Here is a 24477-nt window from a genome sequence, read left to right as displayed (position 1 = left end):
CACACAATAATAATGGGAGACTTTAACACCCCACTGTCAACATTAGACAGATCAACGAGACAGAAAGTTAACAAGGATACCCAGGAATTGAACTCAGCTCTGCACCAAGTGGACATCTACAGAACTCACCACCCGAAATCAACAGAATATACATTTTTTTCAGCACCACACCACACCTACTCCAAAATTGACCACATAGTTGGAAGTAAAGCTCTCCTCAGCAAATGTAAAAGAACAGAAATTATAACAAACTGTTTCTCAGACCACAGTGCAATCAAACTAGAACTCAGGATTAAGAAACTCACTCAAAACCGCTCAACTGCATGGAAACTGAACAACCTGCTCCTGAATGACTACTGGGTACATAACAAAATGAAGGCAGAAATAAAGATGTTCATTGAAACCAGTGAGAACAAAGACACAACATACCAGAATCTCTGGGACACATTTAAAGCAGGGTGTAGAGGGAAATTTATAGCACTAAATGCCCACAAGAGAAAGCAGGAAAGATCTAAAATTGACACCCTAACATCACAATTAAAAGAACTAGAGAAGCAAGAACAAACACATTCAAAAACTAGCAGAAGGCAAGAAATAACTAAAATCGGAGCAGAACTGAAAGAGATAGAGACACAAAAAACCCTTCAAAAAATTAATGAATCCAGGAGCTGGTTTTTTGAAAAGATCAACAAAATTGATAGACCACTAGCAAGACTAATAAATAAGAAAAGAGAGAAGAATCAAACAGACGCAATAAAAAATGATAAAGGGGATATCACCACCGATCCCATAGAAATACAAACTACCATCAGAGAATACTATAAACACCTCTATGCAAATAAACTAGAAAATCTAGGAGAAATGGATAAATTTCTGTACATATACACCCTCCCAACACTAAACCAGGAAGAAGTTGAATCCCTGAATAGACCAATAACAGGCTCTGAAATTGAGGCAATAATTAATAGCCTACCAACCAAAAAAAGTCCAGGACCAGATGGATTCACAGCTGAATTCTACCAGAGGTACAAGGAGGAGCTGATACCATTCCTTCTGAAACTATTCCAATCAACAGAAAAAGAGGGAATCCTCCCTAACTCATTTTATGAGGCCAGCATCATCCACATACCAAAGCCTGGCAGAGACACAACAAAAAAAAAGAATTTCAGACCAATATCCCTGATGAACATCGATGCAAAAATCCTCAATAAAATACTGGCAATCCGAATCCAGCAGCACATCAAAAAGGTTATCCACCATGATCAAGTGGGCTTCATCCCTGGGATGCAAGGCTGGTTCAACATATGAAAATCAATAAATGTAATCCAGCATATAAACAGAACCAAAGACAAAAACCACATGATTATATCAATAGATGCAGAAAAGGCCTTTGACAAAATTCAACAGCCCTTCATGCTAAAAACTCTCAATAAATTAGGTATTGATGGGACGTATCTCAAAATAATAAGAGCTATTTATGACAAACCCACAGCCAATATCAAACTGAATGAGCAAAAACTGGAAGCATTCCCTTTGAAAACTGGCACAAGACAGGGATGCCCTCTCTCACCACTCCTATTCAACATAGTGTTGGAGTTCTGGCCAGGGCAATCAGGCAGGAGAAAGAAATAAAGGGTATTCAATTAGGAAAAGAGGAAGTCAAATTGTCCCTGTTTGCAGATGACATGATTGTATATTTAGAAAACCCCATTGTCTCAGCCTAAAATCTCCTTAAGCTGATAAGCAACTTCAGCAAAGTCTCAGGATAAAAAATCAATGTGCAAAAATCACAAGCATTCCTATACACCAATAACAGACAAACTGAGAGTCAAATCCTGAGTGAATTCCCATTCACGATTGCTTCAAAGAGAATAAAATACCTAGGAATCCAACTTACAAGGGATGTGAAGGACCTCTTCAAGGAGAACTACAAACCACTGCTCAATGAAATAAAAGAGGACACAAACAAATGGAAGAACATTCCACGCTCATGGATAGGAAGAATCAATATCATCAAAATGGCCATACTGCCCAAGGTAATTTAGAGATTCAATGCCATCCCCATCAAGCTACCAATGACTTTCTTCACAGAATTGGAAAAAACTACTTTAAAGTTCATATGGAACCAAAAAAGAGCCCACATTGCCAAGACAATCCTAAGCCAAAAGAACAAAGCTGGAGAGATCACCCTACCTGACTTCAACTATACTACAAAGCTACAGTAACCAAAACAGCATGGTACTGGTACCAAAACAGAGAGATAGACCAATGGAACAGAACAGAGCCCTCAGAAATACTACCACACATCTACAACCATCTTATCTTTGACAAACCTGACAAAAACCGGAAATGGGGAAAGGATTCCCTATTTAATAAATGGTGCTGGGAAAACTGGGTAGCCATATGTAGAAAGCTGAAACTGGACCCCCTTCCTTATATCTTATACAAAAATTAATTCAAGATGGATTAAAGACTTAAATGTTAGACCTAAAACCATGAATACCCTAGAAGAAAACCTAGGCAATACCATTCAGGACATAGACATGGGCAAGGACTTCATGTCTAAAACACCAAAAGCAATGGCAACAAAAGCCAAAATTGACAAATGGAATCTAATTAAACTAAAGAGCTTCTGTACAGCAAAAGAAACTACCAACAGAGTGAACAGGCAACCTACAGAATGGGAGAAAATTTTTGCAATCTACCCATCTGACAAAGGGCTAATATCTAGAATTTACAAAGAACTCAAACAAATTTACAAGAAAAAAACAAACAACCCCATCAAAAAGTGGGCGAAGGATATAAACAGGCACTTCTCAAAAGAAAACATTTATGCAGCCAACAGACACGTGAAAAAATGCTCATCACCACTGGCCATCAGAGAAATGCAAATCAAAACCACAATGAGATACCATCTCACACCAGTTAGAATCGCGATCATTAAAAAGTCAGGAAACAACAGGTGCTGGAGAGGATGTGGAGAAATAGGAACACTTTTACACTGTTGGTGGGGCTGTAAACTAGTTCAACCATTGTGGAAGTCAGTGTGGTGATTCCTCAGGGATCTAGAACTAGAAATACCATTTGACCCAGCCATCCCATTACTAGGTACATACCCAAAGGATTATAAATCATGCTGCAAAGGATTATAAACCACGTTTATTGCAGCACTATACAGAATAGCAAAGACTTGGAACCAACCCAAACGTCCATCAATGATAGACTAGATTAAGAAAATGTGGCACATACACACCATGGAATACTATGCAGCCATAAAAAAGGATGAGTTCATTTCCTTTGTAGGGACATGGATGAAGCTGGAAACCATCATTCTCAGCAAACTATCACAAGGACAAAAAACCAAACACTGCATGTTCTCACTCATAGTGGGAATTGAATAATGAGAACACTTGGACATAGGAAGTGGAACATCACACACTGGGGCCTGTCCTGGGGTGGGGGGAGGGGGGAGGGATAGCATTAGGAGATATACCTAATGTAAATGATGAGTTAATGGGTGCAGCGCACCAACATGGCACATGTATACATATGTAACAAACCTGCACGTTGTGCACATGTACCCTAGAACTTAAAGTATAATAAAAAATACATATATATATATATATATATATATATATATATATATATATAAAGAAAATCCTGCCATATGCAACATGGATGAACCTGGTGGACATTATGATAAGTGACATAAGCCAGTCATAGAAAACAAATATTATATGAGTCCACTTATGAGGTATCTAAAATAGTCAAAAAGATAGAAACAGAGTAGAATGATGATTTCCAGGGATTGGGAGAAGTGGAAAATAGGGAGTTCTCTTTCAGTGGATACACTGTTTCAGTTATGCAATGTGAATAAGTTCCAGACATCTGCTGTATGACAATGTACATACAGTTAATATAGTATTGTGTTCTTAGACTGTTTGTCAAAAGGATAGATCTCATGTTAAGTGGTCTTACCACAATAAAAAATAAAAATTAAAAAAAAAATTAAAAATGCAAAAAAATTGGAAGAGTTAGAAGGGGATTGTGTCTGTGGCTAGAGGACACACAAAGGATTATTATTACAATTACAGTCTCTAGAAGATTTATTACTAAAGATTTTAAGCTGTAATACATACTGTCTTAGTCCATTTTGTGCTGCTATAACTGAATACCAGAGACTGGGTAATTTATAATGAACAAAAATTTATTTCTCATAGTCCTGTATGCTGGAAAGTCCAAGACTGAGAGGCCATCATTTTGCCATGGCTTTTTTGCTGCATCATCCCATGGTGGAAGGGCAAAGAGAAGGTGAAAGATAGACAAAACTCAAATTTTTATAAGGAACTCACTCCTGTGATAACAAACTCACTTTCACAATAACAGCATTAATCCATTCATGACAGATGAGCTCTTATGGCCTAAATCAATTCTTAAAGATCCCACCTCTTAATACTATCACAATGATCATTAAGTTTCCAACACATGTATTTTCTGGGACATGTTCAAACCATAGCATTCTGGCCCCAGCCCCTCAAATTCATATCCTTCTCACATATAAATACATTATTCCATGCCTATAGCCGCAATGTGTTAACTCATTCTAGCATCAACTTAAAAGTCCAAAGTCCAGAGTCTCATCTAAATCATATATGAGTGAGACTCAAGGCATGATTCATCCTAAAGCAAATTCCGTTAGTTGTGAGCCTATAAAATTAAACAAGTTATGTGCCTCCAAAATACAATGATAGGAAAGGCATAGGATAGACATTCCCATTCCAAAAGGGAGAAATAAAAAAGAAGAAAGGAGTAAGTGATCCCAAGTTAGTCCAAAACTCAACAGGGAAAACAACCTCAAATAAGGCTCCAGAATAACCTCCTTTTACTCCATTTCCACCTTCTGTTCACACTAGGGCAAGGGTTGTACCCAGAAGACCTTGGGAAGCTCCAACCCCATGGCTTTGCTAGTTTCGGCCCTCACAGCAGCTCTTATGGGTTAGTCTTGCTGCTGCAGCTGTCCAAGGCTGGGGTTGCACATTGGTTGCTCTGCAGTTCTGGAGTCTCAAGTGACGCTGCCATGACACCTATACTAGGTGTAGAGGGGACTCTCTGTGGCAGCTGCAACCCCACAGTTCCAGTGAGCATTGCCCTAGTTGGGGCTCTCTGCCATGGCTCTGCCCCTGTGATAAATTTCTGCCTGGATGTCCAGGCTATCCAATACATCCTTACAAATCTAGATGGAGGCTACCATGGCCTAAGAGCTCATACATTCTGCATGCCTGCAGAATTAGCACTATGTGGGCACCACCAAGGCTTACTACTTGTACCCTCTAGAGTGGCAACATGAGTCACACCTGGGCCTGCTTGAGCTATGACTGGGTGGCAGAGAAATGCTCCTCTGGGATGCAGAAGGTAGAGTCCTGAGGTAGCCCTGGAAAGTCAGCCTGTGAATGGTACCCTGGGTCTGTCCCTGGAAACCATCTGCCCTCCTAGAGCTCTGGGATTGTGATGAGAGGGGCAGCCTCAAAAATCTCCAAAATCCCCTCAGGGTCATTCTCCCATTGTCTTGATGAATAGTATCTGGCTTTCTTCTATTCATACTAATCTCCTTATCGAATGGTTGCTTAGCCACACATTTCCTCTCCAGAAAATGCTCTCTTTCTTTCTCTACCACACAACCAGGCTGAGAATCCTTCAGATCCCTTTTAATTATAGATCCCATCTTTAAATTATTTCTCTCTTCTCTCATTTTACTGTATGCAGTTAAAAGAAGCTGCACAGTTCTTTGATGTTTTGGTTTAAAATTTCTTCTACCAGATATCCTAGTTCATTGCTCTTAAATTCTGCTTTTCATAAGGCCTCAAGGCATGGATGCAATTCAACCAAGTTGTTTGGCACTTCATAACAATCATGGCCTTTACTTCAGTTTCCAATAAGATATTCATCTTTTCTGTCTGATACCTCATCAGAATGGCCTTTACTGGCCAGGCCACGCCTGTAATCCCAGCACTTTGGGAGGCCGAGGTGGGTGGATCACCTGAGGTCGGGAGTTCGAAACCAGCCTGACCAACATAGAGAAACCCCGTCTCTACTAAAAAAAAAAAAAAAAGGTACAAAATTAGCCGGGTGTGGTGGCGGGTGCCTGTAATCCCAGCTACTCGGGAGGCTGAGGTGGGAGAATCGCTTGAGCCTGGGAGGCGGAGATTGCGGTGAGCCGAGATCGTGCCATTGCACTCCAGCCCAGGCAACAAGAGTGAAACTCTGTCTCAAAAACAGAAAAAAGAAAGACAGACAGACAGACAGAAACAAAGAAAGAAAGAAAGAAAGAAAGAAAGAAAGAAAGAGAAAGAAAGAAAGAAAGGCCTTTACTGTCTCTATTTCTACTAACATTCTGATCACAATCACTTATGTAATCTCTAGGAAGTTTCTCATTCTCTTCTTCGGAGTCCTCCAGAATTACTGTTAATATTCCATTTATAGCAATCTAGGCTTTTGTTAGCCTGCTACTCCAGATTCTTCCAGCCTTTACCCATCACCCAATACCAAAGCCACTTCCATATTTTCAGGTATTTATTATAACAATCACCACACTCCTAGTACCAATTTTCTGTCTTAGTCCATTTTGCCCTGGTATAACCAAATATCACAGACTAGATAACTTACAATGAACAGAAATTTATTTTTCACAGTTCTGGAGGCTGAGAAGTCCAAAATCAAGGGGCCAGCAGCTGGTGAGGGCCTTCCTGCTGCATCATTGCATGGTGGAAGGGCAAAGAGAGGGTGACAGAGAGACAAATGGGGGCTGAACTTGTCTTCTTATAAAGAACCTACTCCTGCAATAACAAACCCACTTCTCTTGATAATGGCATTAATCCATTCATGAGGGCAGGGCCCTCATGGGCTGATCACCTCTTACAGGTCCTACCTTTTAATAGTTTATAATGGCCATTAAGTAAACTACTACTTAACGTATGCTGTTTTGGGGACACATTCAAACCACAGCATACACCTTTTCTTGAGGAAAAATATTAGATTATTAGGATATGAAAAAAAGTGACAAAGGTGTCATACTGACTGCTATGGCAGTCACTCATCCAACTTATCTCAGTGGGTTTTCTTTGAAAATAATTGGCCTTTGAACAACCACAACATGTAACAAGATCCCCTACACAGAGGGGTCCTAGAGCCTATTGTTTAATTCAAACTGAGATTATAGGTATAGGCCAGGTGCTATGGCTCATGCCTGTAATCTCAGCCCTTTGGATGACCGAGGCAGGAGGATTACATGAAACCAGGAGTTCAAGCCCCGCCTGGGCAACACAGCAAGACCCCATCTCTACATAAAATTTAAAAAATAGCCAGGTGTGGTGGTATGTGCCTGTAGTCCCAGCTACTTGGGAGGCTAAGGTGGAAGAATTGCTTGAGCTCAGGAGTTCAAGGCTGCAGTGAGCTGTGATCATGCCACTGTACTCCAGCCTGGGTGACACAGCAAGACCCTGTCTCTAAGGAAAAAAAGAGATTACAGGTGGTTCCTGAGAAGGACTGGCTGCCTCAAGTCAAAGGGATCAAATGCTGACGGACTCAGCAGAGCCAGTTACAGGGATCTTGGAGTCATGGGGATCTTTTAGCAAATCTACATGAGAAAAGTAGGGAGGATGGTATAAAAAGGCAAAGCTAGTGTCAGAATGGAGTCACAAGTAGGAAATAGATATCAGTCACAAAGAAGAGCCTAACATTCCAATGCAGGTCAGTATGGAACAGTATATCTGGAGAGAACACTGCATAAATAGTTACAAATAAGAGAGAACAGCTTGGTATAGGCACAGTTGTTGAAGGGTCAGAAGCCGTGCTGGAGCCACCAAATCTTTTTATTATAAAGAGGCACCAGTAAACAAAACAAACAAACTAAAAACAAAAACAAAACATAGTACTGCTAGAGAGTTTTCTCATTTTACTAGACATTGATGGAACCTTCATTAGGATGCTGGGATAATACTTTCAGAGAAGAATAGACAACTGAGAAAGGATTTAAAGATAAACCGTGAAATGGATTACTGTGTGGAAAAGTGACTTTGTAAGGAAAAAAAATGAAGAAATAGATATCATTTATATGTCATTCTGTATCATCCATGAGGAAGGGAAGTATCTATGGGAGGCACCACTATACCTCCTGGGCCCTTAGGTTCTTACTGGAGGAGAGAGGTGAGTACAGGTCCGTCCCCACTGTGGGCAAGATGCCACAGACTTCTCTTTCTTCTTTGACAATAAATGACAGAACACTGAAGCCAAACCCAGAGCACAGAAAAGGCGCTGGCTGGAAAGGCTAGTACTTGGAACAGAGAGGAAGAACCAGAATTTCACCTGATTGGATGGTGAGATTCAGAAGACCATGTCCTGTAGAGTTTATTCTTCCTCAAAAGTGTTCTGTTGCCACACAGAGCCACACAGTTATAAGGAAATAACTAATCATTACTTAACAGAGATCGAAAAAGTTCTCTCGAAGCAATGGATCATTCCACTCTTTGAAGGGAGTATTCCACCAAGTATAAGCACTGAAGGTGACCACACCACAGGGGTTGAAAAAAAATTGTTCTGCAATTAATTCCAAGTAACATGCATGAATAATCTCACATGAACATGGTACTCGTTGTAGAATAAAGGTTAAGAACCTAGGGATTTAAAGAGGGAGTATATGTATGTGATGGGGGAGGGAGAGGCAAAGGAAAAGGAAAGTTGTGGCTTTGCCCCTTAGAAGCCATGTGATTTAGAGCAAAATTTTCAAACTCCATGAAGTTCAATGTGCTCCAATTGTAAAGTATATATAGTAATACCCACCTCAGAGTTTTCGTGAGGCTTGAAAAAGAAAATGCCCACAAAGTACTTAGCAGAATAACTGGCACAGCTATGCTGAATCAACTCAGCATAGCAACCAGAGAGCCAGGGCCGCCGGGGCTTTGGGGGGATTGTTTTCAATCCCTCCCGGACATACCAGGTGCCTTAGCTCTAATTCTCTAAGGTTTGTAAAGATGAGCCTCTTTCTGGAGTTTGACTCTCAGAGAATTCTGTTAGAGAATCGCAGATCATAATCCCAGCTCAATCTTTCATTGCCAATTCTGAGTTGAGGATTCAGAAAATGGGCAGTGGGATACAACCATGGGAGCTGGGCTTCCAAAGGTGTTCTCAAAATCATGGTCCCTTTGTAACAATAAAATGAGAGTCCAACAGTGAAGCACACACTGTCTCTGTCTGAGATGCAAGAACTCTTAAGCTCTGCCAAGGTAAGAAGAGAAACTTCCAGAAAGAGACCCTCAGTGAAAAAAAACCTCGGCTTCAAGCATTCTAAGACAGTTGCAAGGAGCCACTGGCTGATTTAAAAATCCAGGGAAGCTTGGGGGCAGGGAGGGGACAACAAGGTAAGGTGAAGGTTATGGGAAGGAAGGAGTGACTATGTCAACTTTGCAGTAACTGAAAATTCCAAATTATTTACAGCGGCAGAAATCAGGAAAGCTCAATGATTTGTGTTACATTTGAAAATTAATCACCCATCAGATAATGTGTAGCATATCATAAAATGTTATGGTAACATAATCAGACTAACATAAATTCAAACAGAATGCTAGAGACTTATTTGATTCATTTCTCCTAAAACCTCCACAATGTAAACCTTTTGTCAGCTTCCCATTCCTCTACCCCTAATTTTTATTTTATTTTTCTTTTTTGAGATGGAGTCTCGCCATGTCACCCAGGCTGGAGTGCAGTGGCGTGATCTTGGCTCACTGCAACTTCCACCTCCCGGGTTCAAGCAGTTCCCTGCCTCAGCCTCCCGAGTAGCTGGGATTACAGGTGTCTGCCACCGCACTCAGCTAATTTTTGTATTTTTAGTAGAGACGGGGTTTCATCATCTTGGCCAGGCTGGGCTCAAACTCCTGACCTCGTGATCCACCTGCCTCGGCCTCCCAAAGTGCTGGGATTACAGACGTGAGCCACCACACCTAGCCTCCTCTACCCCTAATTTTATAAGCTATTAAGAATTTGGGTGCTTTGCAGATGCTGTCACCGAAGAAAACCGTGTACTATTAGCCATGGTCAACCCCACCGTGTTCTTTGACATTGCCGTCGATGGCGAGCCCTTGGGCCGCGTCTCCTTCGAGCTGTTTGCAGACAAGGTCCCAAAGACAGCAGAAAATTTTCGTGCTCTGAGCACTGGAGAGAAAGGATTTGGTTATAAGGGTTCCTGCTTTCACAGAATTATTCCAGGGTTTATGTGTCAGGGTGGTGACTTCACACGCCATAATGGCACTGGTGGCAAGTCCATCTATAGGGAGAAATTTGAAGATGAGAACTTCATCCTAAAGCATACAGGTCCTGGCATCTTGTCCATGGCAAATGCTGGACTCAACACAAATGGTTCTCAGTTTTTCATCTGCACTGCCAAGACTGAGTGGTTGGATGGCAAGCATGTGCTCTTTGGCAAAGTGAAAGAAGGCATGAATATTCTGGAGGCCATGGAGCGATTTGGGTCCAGGAATGGCAAGACCAGCAAGAAGATCACCATTGCTGACTGTGGACAACTCAAATAAGTTTGACTTGTGTTTTATCTTAACCATCAGACCATTGCTTCCATAGCTCAGGAGAGCACCCCTCCACCCCATTTGCTCGCAGTATCCTAGAATCTTTGTGCTCTCGCTGCAGTTCCCTTTGGGTTCCATGTTGTCCTTGTTCCCTCCCATGCCTAGCTGGATTGCAGAGTTAAGTTTATGATTATGAAATAAAAACTAAATAACAACAACAACAAAAAAGAATTTGGAAGGGCCTGAGGTCCCCCCACTCACTCACTGCACCCATCAGTGACATCAAGAAAGGACTTGAAATGAAAACTAGCCTTGTACCATGCTGTGCACCTCACAGCCACAGCTACCCCAGGAGAGAAGCAGAGGCCACAGGCTCAGGCAGTGTAGCATCTCACAGCAGGGATACTCCCCCAGCAACAGCAGCCAGAACAGCAGCCAGAAGACGAATGCTCCAAGCTGGACCTGCTTTGGCCACATGTGTGATAAGCTTTCAAATCTTACACACACAGGCAGAGGAAGGGGCATTTCAGAATCACAGGCAAATGCCAGGAGTATTTCAAAGTCAAATAATGCCTACAGCAGGAGAAAAAAAGCAAGAAGAAGCTCCTCATCTCCTTGCTTTCATGTTCTTGCCCCAGGGTGGGAGGTGCTATTCCAACACATAACTCACTAAGTTTTACAGGTAAACCAAATGACATTCTAGGTCTAATCATCGTTCAGGAAGGTCAGAGAGGAAGATAATAAGGACCATTCACTGCAACCCAGCAGAATCATCACCAAGTCAAGGCCTCCTTTTCCAGCACCTCATTTTATTCCTAAATTAAAACAGTGATAACTGTCAGAGGCATTTGAACCAGAGTGACTGTCTTGAAAATGAGCTGTAAAAATAAGGCTGAGACCTATTGGTCTGTATTCCCAGGAGGTTAGGCATTCCAAGTCACAGCATGAGATAGGAGGTCAGAAAAGATACAGGTCACAAAGACATTGCTGATAAAGCAGGTTGCAGTAAAGAAGTTGGCCAAAGCCCACCAATCCAAGATGACGATGAACATGATCTCTGGTGTCCTCACTGCTCATTATACGCTAATTATAATGCATTAGCATGTTAAAAGACACTCCCACCAACATCATGATAGTTTACAAATGCCATGACAACATCAGGAAGTTACCGTATATGGTCTAAAAAGGGGAGGAACCCTCAGTTCTGGGAAGTGCCCACCTCTTTACAGGAAAACTCATGAATAATCCTCCTCTTGCTTAGCATATAATAAAAAAAACCCATAAAAATAGCGAGCCAGCAGCTCTTGGGGTTGCTCTGCCGTGGAGTAGCCATACTTTATTCCTTTACTTTCTTAATAAACTTGCTTTCACTTTACTCTATGAACTCTGGCACAAAGTAGACTCTTTATGGACTCACCCCAAATTCCTTCTTGCATGAGGTCCAAGAACCCTCTCTTGGGGTCTGGATTGGGATCCCTTTCTGGTAACACAACCACCACCTTACATCTCAGAGCACATGGTACAGGAAAAAGAACTGAGGGTCTGGAACTATACAAACTTGGTTTCAAATATTGATGCTATCACTGAATATGAGTTATTTATGTTATTAGCTAAGTTCTTCTATTTGTAAAAATAGAGATGATCAGATATATGCTGAAGGTTTATTGGAGGAATTGATGGAAATAAAACACAAACTGTCAAAAATGATCCCTGCGAACTCATAGGTACTCAGTAAAGGCTAACTCCTTTCCATCACTAAAAAATAAAGAGGAATTTAAATTAGTATCACCTGGTGCACAGGAACCGAGCAAGGATGCTGTCCATTATCGACTATGGGACCCTGGGATGGCAGGAAATGGGTTCCCACACAGGCTGCTGCCTGCCCTCAGCCTCTCTTCCTCCTTCTGTCCTGCCCTGCTTTTTCAAAATAAAGATTGATTGACTCAAAAATGTGATAGCCAAAAACTTCTCCCATGCTCGCAAGATCAGACAAAGTTGGTTCTCCCATTGCACACCTTTAGCCTATGAAGATGGAGACTAGGAAGCCAGGATTTAAGGGGGACATCCATGAGCACAAATGGCCGTCTGTAGGAGAGCGGTAGCATAGCTAGCCCCGTGGCAGGATGTTGTCTATAAGGAAAGTCACTTGACTGGGGAGTTCATGCTCACTGTGAAGTTTAACTTGGAAAAAGTCACATATTCAGATTTGGGCTCAAGAATTTAAAAGACGACTTTTATCTTGTAATTGATTGCAATGTGGGGTGAGATGGTGCTTAATTTTTTTTTTTTTTCCTGCACAGTTCTTTAGGATCTCTTTATAAACCACTGAAAGTCATGAGATATATAAATGTATCACCTGCAAACCCAATAATCTGATTGGGTTTGGGGACTTTTTTGCCTAGATCTATCTACTAAAAGTCACCAGAGTAAAGTGAAAATAGCAACACATTCAGAATTGAAAGAATTGAATTTCTGTTCCATTTCTGCTACCTACTAGTTGTGTGACCCTGAATAAATTAGTTAATATCAATTGCTTACCACCATCTGTAAAACAAAGGGGCTAGAATGGAGTATGAGACTGAAGAACACCCATGTAAGAATCACCCGAAGTGCTTGCTAAAAACCGCAGATCCTAGGCTTGGCACTGCCCTCACTGAATCCAGCACTGGGGATGGGGCCTGGGATCTTCATTGTTCACAAACACCTGGGATTTTTAAATTTACTGTACTTGAGACTCACTGGAGAAGATGATCTCTAGACTGTATCTCAGATGGGCACTGTCATATTCTAAATGCTTTTTGTTCTAGTGAAAGTGCTGATTCATTTGTAAATCAGTTCATAGTTTAGGCAGTTATTGAACCCTTCTTTCCTTTTTACTTTCCCTAGCCAATGAGGTTGCCCATTTTCTTCTCACTCACAGCTAACCAGCTAAGGCTAAAATACAACATCCTGTCCAATCTTCATTCTCAAATGAGCCAAATAAATTTCAGGGTCCTTGACTTTCAGGGCAGCGCCTTGTCCAAGAGATCTCATAGCTGTTTCCGATGTTGTTTCCTAACTGAAAATATTTTTCTTCCCAAGCCAGACAACAGGGTCTTCAATTTGGTTCCAAAGCCCTGTGTCTCTTCTACTTCCTGCAACTGCTCAGATTTCTCTAGAAATCTCTTGCCCAGCTATTTGGCCTAGTTTACTTAGCAAGTTAGAGCAGGCAGGGTCACTGCACAAGGGGAATTGGTACCAGACAAACAGCATATAAAAATAAAATAAGTCAGAGCTGGAGGAGAATAACAGAGGTGATAAAATGCTAGTGAAATGAGTGGCTCATTAAAGGGTAAACCACCTACACGCTCTGTAAGAGGACCAGTCATTTGTCCCGTGATGGTCGGAGCTCATGCGCCTCAAAGAGAGAAGTAAGGACATGTGCTAAGTCTGCCATAAAAAGAAATGTTTTCAGTTTAAATATATTAATACATGTATTCTTTCTTCTAAATACGTCCTTTCTACTTTTTGGTGTTAAAGTGCCTTTACCTTTTTGAAATGGTGGTAACGGTTAATTTTATCACTATATTCGATAAAAAATGATGTTTAAAACATCATGGTGGTTCTCTCACCCTTGTTTTGTTTTTATTTTATTTGGCTCAAAATCTCCTAGGAAAGACTGACTCTCCCCCTCAGCAAAGGTACATGGTCTATCGTGGTCAAAGCATGGGAAAGGGGACCCTTCATCTCCAGCGTGGGAGTCATTGTACCTGTGTATTTTCAGCTGGCAATTTCCAACAGAACCCTCTTAAGAGAAAGTTCTCTCCACTTGAGCTCATTCAGAAATAGTGATTTCTTAGATATATTGACTTTATTCAAAGGGACTCCCATGGTTTGCTTGTTTGTTTGTGGGTGGTAGGAGAGATACAGGTATTCTTATCTCAAATATGGAGACGGAAATGGGAGATGTCCACTTGGGTGTCTGTGTTGCCCTTTCTCAGTCCCTGCACTGTGAGTAGCAGCTCATTGTATTCATTCACTGGGACCACACACTTTCCGTAGGATTTCCTCAGATTTTAATACATTTGCCTAGTGCCCAGTGCCAATACATTGCCTGAAAAAGGGGATTCTTTTAATGCCACCATTCTGGGTTCCCCTTTTATTTATTTCCCAAATCCACTTAATATCTGTTAGAGCACTTCTGTTGGAAGAGTGTGGGCAGGGGCTTGGATTTCACACTTGAGCAGCTCTGGAAAGGGAGGAGACATTTATACCCAAGACAATGTACTGGACTGGATTTTATGTTCCCTTTGCTATTTCTGTAGGTATTTATGCTTAAAAAGAGTTTTCATCTACCCCTGCAGCACAGCTGAACTCCTCCTCTGGCGGGATCTAGTCACACACACACATACTCACATAATTCTCCTTGCCTAAAAACAGCAGGTGAGCTGGAGTAGAAAACAAGACAAGTACAGCGACCTGGAACCATGCCACCAAGGGAAAGAGGTTCCTTTTGAGTTAGGACAACTAAGCCTGAATCCTTCTTTGGAGGAATCTAGGAGTAGGGAGATATACAACTATGACTTACACCAGGTAAAACATCACCCTCAATATCTTTCTTTGGGTGAATATGAATATAAGCCTGACATGCTGCCCCAAATCTACCCTTTAGCTTATCTGGGAAAAAAATTTATTAACTTTTCTTTAGTTATTCAGTCTTTCATTAAGCCTGTCCAACCACAGAGAGGAGAAGTTAAGACTCGTAGAAGATAGCAACAAAGATTTCCTACCCTCCTTATGCTATCTGGTCCCTGAAAGCAGCTGCAGAACCCTTGTCTCCCTCAGCCTGGGTCTGTGTTTAGGGTTCTGGCTTGCTTACACAAAGGCTATCCCATAAGATTCCAGGGGAAGCCTGACTCCCATCCTCCCATAGACTCCAGCAGGCTGGTTCTGCAAAAAGTATTCCTATCTTCAGTATTCTTACAGTATTTCTATTTAGGTATCTGCTTATAATTGTCAAGGTTTGATGCTAACATTTTAAACCGACAATTACTAACATTTTAAAGGAATGGTTAAATTGTAAAACCCAATTTCTATGCGGAAGAATGATTCTAAATAAGCAGTCCTTCGTCCTTCAGACTGGGTTCACGAGTAGCTACAGGGAGTGCGTTTCTTTTTCTTGCTTTCTCTCTCTCTTTCAAAATAAATGTATCTACTGTGTAGGTGTCAAGCACTGCCCTTACATTTGAGGGTATGCAGATAAATTCAGTTACAGACCTCAAGGGGCTCATAATTCAGGGCTCAGAAGTCTAAGAATAGAGACAAGCGCCAGGTGCAAGTGTGGGCCAGAGGGAAGAGGGACGGATCACAGCTGGTGTCAGGGAAGTCTTCACAGTGATGATATTTGAGTCTTCGAAAATATAAAATGGACACTTAGAATCCTATCACCAGAAAGGAAACACTGAATATTTCCAAGATGCAAAGAAATACTTCCAAGATGCAATACTTCTAAGATGCAAAACTAGGACTTTGAGAAAAGCCTGCAGATTCAAGTGTGGATCAGCAGCTTGAGTGATATTGGTTCTGTCAACAATTTACTAGGTACTTTAGGCTCGCCCCTCAAGCATCCCATAATTTCAGGGTGCCTCCTAAATAGAAATGAAAATATTATTAGAAAGTTCATTTCAATAAACCTCCTATATGAAAAAAAAGACCTCTTTCCAATTTGTTGAAATAAGAGAGTCATAATATTTATTTCATCAAGGGGGTGTGAGGCTTAGTCAGGATTCATTTACTTCATTACTCTTTCTAGGGCACTTGAAAATTTATATAATCCCATTTGTAGTTTGTAAGACCAGACTTCATGAGGATTTGAGGAGAAATTGTATAAATGTGAATGTTTTTATCGAGCTTTTCTTCCTTCTATCAAGTATAACCAGCCTTACTCTAGCTTTTCCAGCCCTCGCTAGAAGGCAGTTTGTAAGGGCAAGAGTTTCCCAAGTGAAGGCCTCGGCCACTCCTCTTTGCATGCTCTGCCTCATTAATCGCTAGAGAACCTTCCTTAGTGGCAGGACCCCCCATCTCCTCTAGACTTACTTCATTCACTGTGCTCTTACTGCAAGTCCAGTTTACATGCTTATCTGTTTCCTCAAGTAGACTGTGAACAACCAGAGGGTATCAACCATCTCTTACCTGTTTTTGTTTTTTTGAATCTCCAGCGCAACTAGTTACACAGTGACTAGCAGAGAAGAGGTGATTAAATAAAGGTTTGTCAAATGAATGAGCGCCCAAACCCTCTGCTCTTGTTACAAGGCAAAACCCAGCCTGTGTCCTCTGACGATGCAGCCTATCCTCCTGTTCTTCAGCTGCGGCTCACTCTACCCCAGCACCTCCCCTTTCTGACTACCTGAATTTTATCTATTATTTAAGGCAGAGGTTCCCAACCTAGGCTGCACATTAGAATCACATGGGGGAGCTTTACAAATAAACACTGATGCTCAGCTCTACTGCCAGAGATTTTGACTTAACTGGTCAGGGTGGGGCATTGGCATTGGTATAAATGCTCCTGTGATGAGCCTTAAGTGCAGCCAGGTTTGAGAACCACTGAATTTTTTTTTTTTTTTTTTGAGACAGAGTCTTGCTCTGTCACCCGGGCTTGAGTGCAGTGGCACAATCTCTACTCACTGTAACCTTTGCCTCCTGGGTTCAAGTGATTCTCCTACCTCAGCCTCCTGGGTAGCTGGGACTACAGGTATGCGCCACCACACCTGGCTTTTTTTTTTTTTTTTTTTTTTTTTTTGTATTTTTAGTAGAGATGAGGTTTTACTATGTTGGTCAGGCTGGTCTCGAACTCCTGACCTGAGGCAATTCACCCACCTTGGCCTCCCAAAAGTGCTGGGATTACAGGCATGAGCTACTGCGTCCTGCCGAGAATCACTGATTTTAAGGTAATACTCAAGTCTCACCTTTTCCTGAAAAGACTTAATATGCCTCTGATGATGTTACCTTCCTTTAGATTCAAAGCAGTTACTGTTTTAAGCACTCATTAGACAACAAATCAAACACTGCCTTGTGACAGTACCTCAGTATTAGTTTGTTTGGACCTCGAGGGCAGTAACTAGTCTCCTGCTTCTTTATATTCCCATACCATGCACAGGGTAGACCAAAACATATTTTTGATGGTTTAAAACAACAACAACTACAAAAAGTAGGAGAGGCCATTTTAATTCTACTCTAAGAACATGTCTTTGGTAAGAATAAAAATGTTGCAAAAAGGGTGGGGCAGGATTGAAGCAGAGTAAGAGAAGAGTAAATAAAAGTCAAATGGAAAAAAAGCTAAATTAGTCCAAAAGAAAATGTTTTCCAGCTTCTTAAGAGAGTTTTTGCAAACACTGAAGCAGAATAAGCAAGAAAATTAACTTGGCTTGTGGCCCTGATAAGATTTCTTTCTTGGTTATAAAATTTTGCAAAGTTTCCAGGGTGTAAAGAAAATAATCAGCCAGGGAGGACTCCTTCCCTCAGACAACACAATTCAGCTCTTGGGTTAATCGGCTTGAAGGTCTGCTCAGCTTGACCTGACCCCCTTCCAGGCCTGTAATCTGAAACTAAGCCTCACATTCAAGAGCCCTGGTGTAGCGCTCAATGTCATAGAAACGGGATAAAATATAATCCTCATCCCATAACCTTGATCCCTGGGTGTAGTGGCCTCTGCTTGGGCATTGAAAAAAAACCCTAAAACACAAAAAACTATACCTGTTATCTTCTCTAAGTGGCTGGTGTCCCAGAGGTCTTACTACCCTAGAATTATCCAGGCACGTTCTGCTACTAAATGGTGTTATAAGAAAGTACTACTTGGTGCAATTACCTTAAAGGTTAGCTTTAAAGTACTGTTTTATGCACATATCCCAGGAAAGCCTTCGCTTCGTATGGCTTCTATGGTTTTTCATAAAATAAGACCACAGAAAAGACTCAGGGAATCACTAAGCACACCCTCTGCTAAGGCAAGATAAGGTCACTAGACAGAGACATGTTTTTTCTATATCAAAATTTATTCTAGTCATTAGGTCACAAATTTAACAACTGGTCCCCAAAGGCATGCATATTTCTATAGATTAATTAAATGTATGTTCTTTGCCTGGGTTGGCCATTTTAACACTGGCCATATTTTACATTAATTTCTAATTATTGTTTGAGAACATGATTCCAAGGCATTTAAGTCTGCTCCTTATTGATTAGTAATGATAGTAACAAGTTGTCTTTTGTAAATTAAGATGACATGACTGACCCATCTAATGGGATGGGAGTTGATGAACTGTCACTGATCCATCTACACTTTGCTCCTGGTTCTCCTTATGACCACTGGCCTGCATTTGACCTTATTAACCAAAAGCCAAGAGCCACCAACATCCTCCAGTCACCAAAGAGACGTTAAAAAAATAGCATTTGTCCTACCAGCTGCTTCCTGTTGACATTGACTGGTTAATTTATTAAAACAAAAGAAAAATAAAAATATGGCTCTAACTTCTTTATTCACTTATAAATTCTAACTGGAATTAGTAAAACTAGGATTTGGGAGCCTTGAACCCATGATACCATATATAATAGATGAAATCATAAATTCCGTGTGTAACAGTAAGAATGGCTTCTAAAATCTAAAACCTGAAACAGAGATAAACTACAAGTTTCCAAGGAGTGGGATCAAGGATCCATGAAAACGAATGACTCAACATTGATTCACAAGGAATTTTGCTTCCTCTGATAAAGTTTACATAGGTGTGTTCGACAATCCTTAATGATATCCCTGAAAGCTGCAACACAGCTATTTAACATGATTTACTACCAAAGGTCATTAGATTCTCCAGGAATATTTTGGAATGTGTTCCACTAAAAAGAGAAATAATAGCTTCAGAACCTAGGATACCAGACTCTTCAGGAAAAAGGTGCCATTAAGGTAATAGTAGTCCAGGGCGTGAAAACTCAAGAATGTTTCCCTGAATAGAAACAAGCAGCTCTATCTTCTCAGGACATGGCTGACTTGATCACCAAGCTGGAATATTATTTACATAGTCCAAAGCAAACCAAGAAGAATTCTCTGGTTTGGAAAATTATGTCTAGAACAGGCAATAGCTCACGCCTGTTTTTGATGATTCCTGCTTCCTTGAAAAAGAGCCAGTTTACCTAATGCAGGTAAAGGCAACAACACCTTTTCTGACATCTTCTCCAGAAAGGATCACCAGTGTGACATTTCATGCCTCTGTATCTAAATAGCCTGGATTTGATATATATTTAGCAAGGTGGGCAAATCTGGCTTCTGAATTCTGTCCTATCCAAAAAATCAAAATAATCACCCGTCTTCTTCTTCCTCCTGCTTTTAGGAGAAACTAGATTGAATCTGGTCACACAGCAGGATAAAGTTGAGGTTAGTCATTAGGAAAAAGGAGGTTTTTATTATGAAACATTTTACCAAAGCTTTACCAAAGAGGTCAGACAGTGGTGACCTTTTCTTTGGAATGAAGAATGAAGACAGAAGACTTAAAAGGAGGTAGAAAGTGAACTTTCTGGATGTAAGGGAAGGATTTTCAATTTTGGCCAGGATAGAAACCACAAATAGGGAACTCTGAGAAAGTGACCAACCATTTGGAGGTCTCTCTAGCATCATTCAGTACTTTACACTACAGGTGTATGCGTTAATGTAAAAGTACCTAGTATCTGGGGAATAATTTATTCACTTGGCAGCATCTGCTGGCCTAAGATTTTCAAAGTACACATACTTCAAGAAAAAGCATCATCATTATTTAATTCATATACAAATTAGTCCTCAAAAAATACAATCTTAGTGAAATGATCATTTAGAGATAGAGAATTGGATACCCTTAGAGGTGTGGTCCTTGGTCACTTACAAATATCAGAGAAATGCTGACTCTGTGGGATCAATTCTTATGTTTTTTCCTGTGTGTGACTTGTCTCCCCACTTTATTATAACTGCTGTTGGGACAAGCAGAAATGCTGGCTTCTTTATGCCCTACTAGCTGGTGCTGGCTCAGGACAGACAATGCGGCCAGCATTTTCAGAAGATGCTCAGATTGCTCGGTATATCTCATTCCCTGACCTTCATAGTCAGAGAATACTGTCAAAGCACCCACCTGTCTTCTCTCTGAATCAAGGTACTGGAGAATCAGCCGGGTATTCACACTGTGACTCCAGGTATTTCCTAGTGCGGCTATCACACAGCTGGATCCAGAAGTGCCTGAAATGAAATGGTAAAAGCATGCTTTCAGATGCCCTTTCTTGAGATGGCATTTCACATGAAGTCCAGACATTACTCATTGCCAGTAGTCCAGAGAGTACTTGGAGGCTCAGTTCATTACCACAGAACTTGAGGAATCAGTGAAGTAGGAGAGAGGTTAAGGAATATGAGACTAAAAACCAGCAGGGGTTTCCTTCAGCCTTGGTGAAAGTGACCACCACTGGGCCAAATAATAACAGGGTTATATATCAAAAAGAGGTTGCATTGCAAGACAGCTCAGAGCCATTGCTACTAGTAAATCTAGCCATTCAATATCCAAGGCATAATGCTACTCCACAGAATAAGAACCAGTTATGAAATAGTTAGACATGTTTAGCTTGACAAGAGTCTTAACTCAATTTTCCTTATCAATATAGAAATGGTGGCATATACATGTAAAATTCCCTGGTCCTCCCACCCCCCTGTATACACACACCTATACACACACCCAAAAAAGGAATCTGGAAGATCTCAACATTTCATAGGTAAGCTGTTTTAGACATTCCTATTCCAAGAGAAACATTCCTTTACCTTCTAAGACTTTCCTATAAGGAGGAGGGTCTGAAGTAAACTCTATCTGAGTTCCTAGCTTCCTCCAAGTTGCATCTTACATCTCCAAAGCTTTACTGACCCTTCTTTTTTTTTTTTTTTTTTTTTGGATTTAAAATTTTTTATTCAATCTGATAATTTTAACTTTTTTTTTTTTTTTCTTTTTTTTTTTTCTTTTATTGTAATTATTATTATTATTATTATTATTATACTTTAGGTTTTATGGTACATGTGCCCAATGTGCAGGTAAGTTACATATGTATACATGTGCCATGCTGGTGCACTGCACCCACCAACTCGTCATCTAGCATTAGGTATATCTCCCACTGTTATCCCTCCCTACTGACCCTTCTTGACATCACCATGAGAAAACCCTTTCTGCTCCCTACCCGCTCCTTCCCCCTTGAAGGCAAGCCAACAAGTCCTGCTGCATAGAAGCCAGCTCCCACTATCATGTCCAGCATATCCCAAGGCCTCCTCTGAACCCCTGTGCCCTGTGCCCAAGGCCTCCTCTGAACCCACTTTGGCCCTGGGCCATGACAGGAATCCTAACCTTAGGAGGGCACAGTTGGATATTTAGTGTGCCTTGCAGCCTCCAGATATGATCTTTTATCTATGAGGAGACTACATACAGGTTGAAGTCCACTGAATTAGCTAAAACAAAATGAGGCCTTGAGTGTGTCATCTGTTGTCCCCTTACTACATCATCTGATTTGTATGCCTCAGTGTGGAGTAGGAATTGGTCTTTTTTTTCCAGGGCAGACACCTTTCAGGGTGGTCTACTAACTGCACATGGCCTTAAGCACCTGGGCCCAAATGCTACAACAGACAAATGTAGTTCAGTGATTCTTGGCTGGAGGGTGATTTTATTGGCAATGTCTAACTCGCAGTGTTACTGGCATCTAGAGGGTAGAGGCTGGTGATGCTGCTAACCATTTTATAATGCATAGGACAGCATCCTACAACAAAGAATTATCCAGCCCAAAATACAGCAGTGCTGAAGTTGAGAACCCCTGGGTCAGATAACACCAACCATATATATATATTTCCTGGTTCAAGCAGGAACAGGAATGAATGAGATGGAAATCAATAACCAGGGTCTCAACAAGCCTGGGGATATCAGATTGAAAGAGAATTTAGTGTAAGAAAGAATAAAATTTGGGGTAACCTCAGTTCATCATGCCCACAATTCAAAATATGCACAAATTAATGTGAAAACAAATAATCTAGATTGTTCCGATCTGATCACATCATTCCCCTACTTAAAACGCCTTCAGTAGTCCTTCATGCCTGAGATTAAATACTGTCTCCTAAACAATGCACTCTGAGCACTTTGTCAGCTGCCTCTGCATCTCTCTCTGGCTTCACCTCTCTCAGCCCCCTCACTGGACGGTCTCCCATGACCTCCTGACTTCCCTGGCCTCATCCTCCTTGACCTCTTGTCAGCAGTTGATAAAGCTTCCCCTTTCCTTGGCATCCAATCTACTGGCCTCTTCTGCTTCTCCTTTTACCATGTTGATTACTCCTTTCCTTTCTCTGCCTTTGTTTTCTCTTTCTTCTTAGTTGTGGGTGGACCTTAGGGAGTGGGGCATGACCACATTTTTTCTTGTCTAATACCAAATGCTTTCAGTACCCAGGAAAATAATGTACATTAGTAAAGAGGCCAGGTGCTTGCATATTAACATGTAGAAATTATTTACCCCCACTAAGAGATATAGTCTTTACCATTTTTCTTGAAATTCACAACCCTCTCAGTCTAACTTTTCATTTTCCCCTTTTTGATAGAAATAGACTTATAGAAAAATATTTTCTACTATAAGAAAACCAACACTGCAAGGGCAATAGCAACTACATTTGCATTTTAGAAAAACAGCTCTATTGAGATAATTTGCTATCATACATGCTCCGATTTCAAGTGTACAGTTCAGCGGCTTTTTCTATATTCACAGAGATGTTCAGCCATCACCACAATTAACTTTAGAACATTTCAAACCCCTAAAAAGAAATCCCACACCCACTGGCCATCAGAACACCCCATTCCCTGCCCATCTCCAGCTCTTGGCAACCATTAACCTATTTTTTTTTTCTCTATAGATTTAGTAACTGACTTTCAATTAAAGCCTTAGGAGATGAGGGGAAGTGGTGAGTACTGTGGTGAGTTCGAGAATTCATCCAGGATCTCAAGGGGGCAGTCTCTGTTCAGCTCTAGCTGTTGTTGTCATGTGGCAATGTGAGTTCATAGTCACATCTTATTTATTTATTTATTTTAAAATTGTAAAAAACTTTTATAATCACATCTCTTGATTTTTAAAAATCATAGTGATATGATTTTTTAATTGCGCTAACTTCAAAGTGCAATTTTGATTTTTAAAACGGAAGCCAGAAATCAATGCTTTAAGTATAATTTCCTGATTTTAAAATGTTGGTTCAATATTTACACTTTTAAAAACACACAAATAAACATGCTTTTGAGCCAGATATGCCTCATTCCCATCAAGCTTGCAGTGTCTGCTCTACATGGCATGGCTCCACTTTGAAAAGGATGAGAGCCCATTTGACAAGGTGGATGGTTTCTACGCCTTTGTCGCAACCTTTGGCTTGTCTCAACACTTGTCTTCCACTTTTAACCACAAGAACTGCAAGCCTACATCATAAATTTTAGCACTGCAAATTCAGTATCATCAAAGCAAGCTCATATTTTCCCATATAAATCTACTCCTCCATCTCTGTTCCTTCCTTTGACCCTCCAATTAATCTGGTTTAAAACCTCAGCTCCATTTTCAAAATGTTTCCTTCTCTCATGCTTCTCACTTGCAATAAATTGAGAGGTCTTACTGATTTAACTGTAAAATCCTACCTCTATCCATCCATTCACTTCTCCTACCTCACCCTCAGATCCATTCCTAACTCTCCATTCCTCCTAACTCAACCTTAGACCCACATTAGCTTTCACCTGGCGTGACTGCTTTAGTTGCCTGTTGTCCGTGCTGCTGTCACTTTCTCCCTACTAAAGCCATCCTCTGTTTTACTACCTGATTAACCTCCTCCAAGCACACACCTAAGCACACCACCCTCCCATTTACAACCAGCAGG

At 40.9% G+C, this 24477-nt stretch overlaps 2 protein-coding genes across 25 annotated transcripts in view; one reads left to right on the top strand and one right to left on the bottom strand.

The window, feature by feature from the left end:
* The window catches only part of RAD51B (RAD51 paralog B), a 794823-nt gene that overhangs the window by 179545 nt on the left and 590801 nt on the right, over positions 1-24477 (bottom strand). For all 24 annotated transcript variants that reach the window (XM_063651710.1, XM_054449787.1, XM_054449780.2 and 21 more), the window contains one exon: positions 20693-20796. In XM_063651710.1, the coding sequence (XP_063507780.1) occupies positions 20693-20796 (104 nt within the window). The remainder of the gene's footprint in view (positions 1-20692; positions 20797-24477) is intronic.
* Positions 9703-14132, top strand: LOC129013297 (peptidyl-prolyl cis-trans isomerase A). The gene has a single exon (XM_063651686.1). The coding sequence runs from the start codon at positions 10083-10085 to the stop codon at positions 10578-10580; it is 498 nt and encodes a 165-aa protein (XP_063507756.1). The 5' UTR covers positions 9703-10082; the 3' UTR covers positions 10581-14132.

The sequence above is a fragment of the Pongo pygmaeus genome, chromosome 15, assembly GCF_028885625.2.
Source record: "Pongo pygmaeus isolate AG05252 chromosome 15, NHGRI_mPonPyg2-v2.0_pri, whole genome shotgun sequence".
Taxonomy (NCBI): Eukaryota; Metazoa; Chordata; class Mammalia; order Primates; family Hominidae; genus Pongo; species Pongo pygmaeus.
This window is presented reverse-complemented; position numbering and strand designations above follow the sequence as displayed.

What these genes read in the sequence shown, in the direction of transcription:
- LOC129013297 (XM_063651686.1), top strand. Translation starts at nt 10,083, where the DNA reads ATGGTCAACCCCACCGTGTTCTTTGACATTGCCGTCGATGGCGAGCCC.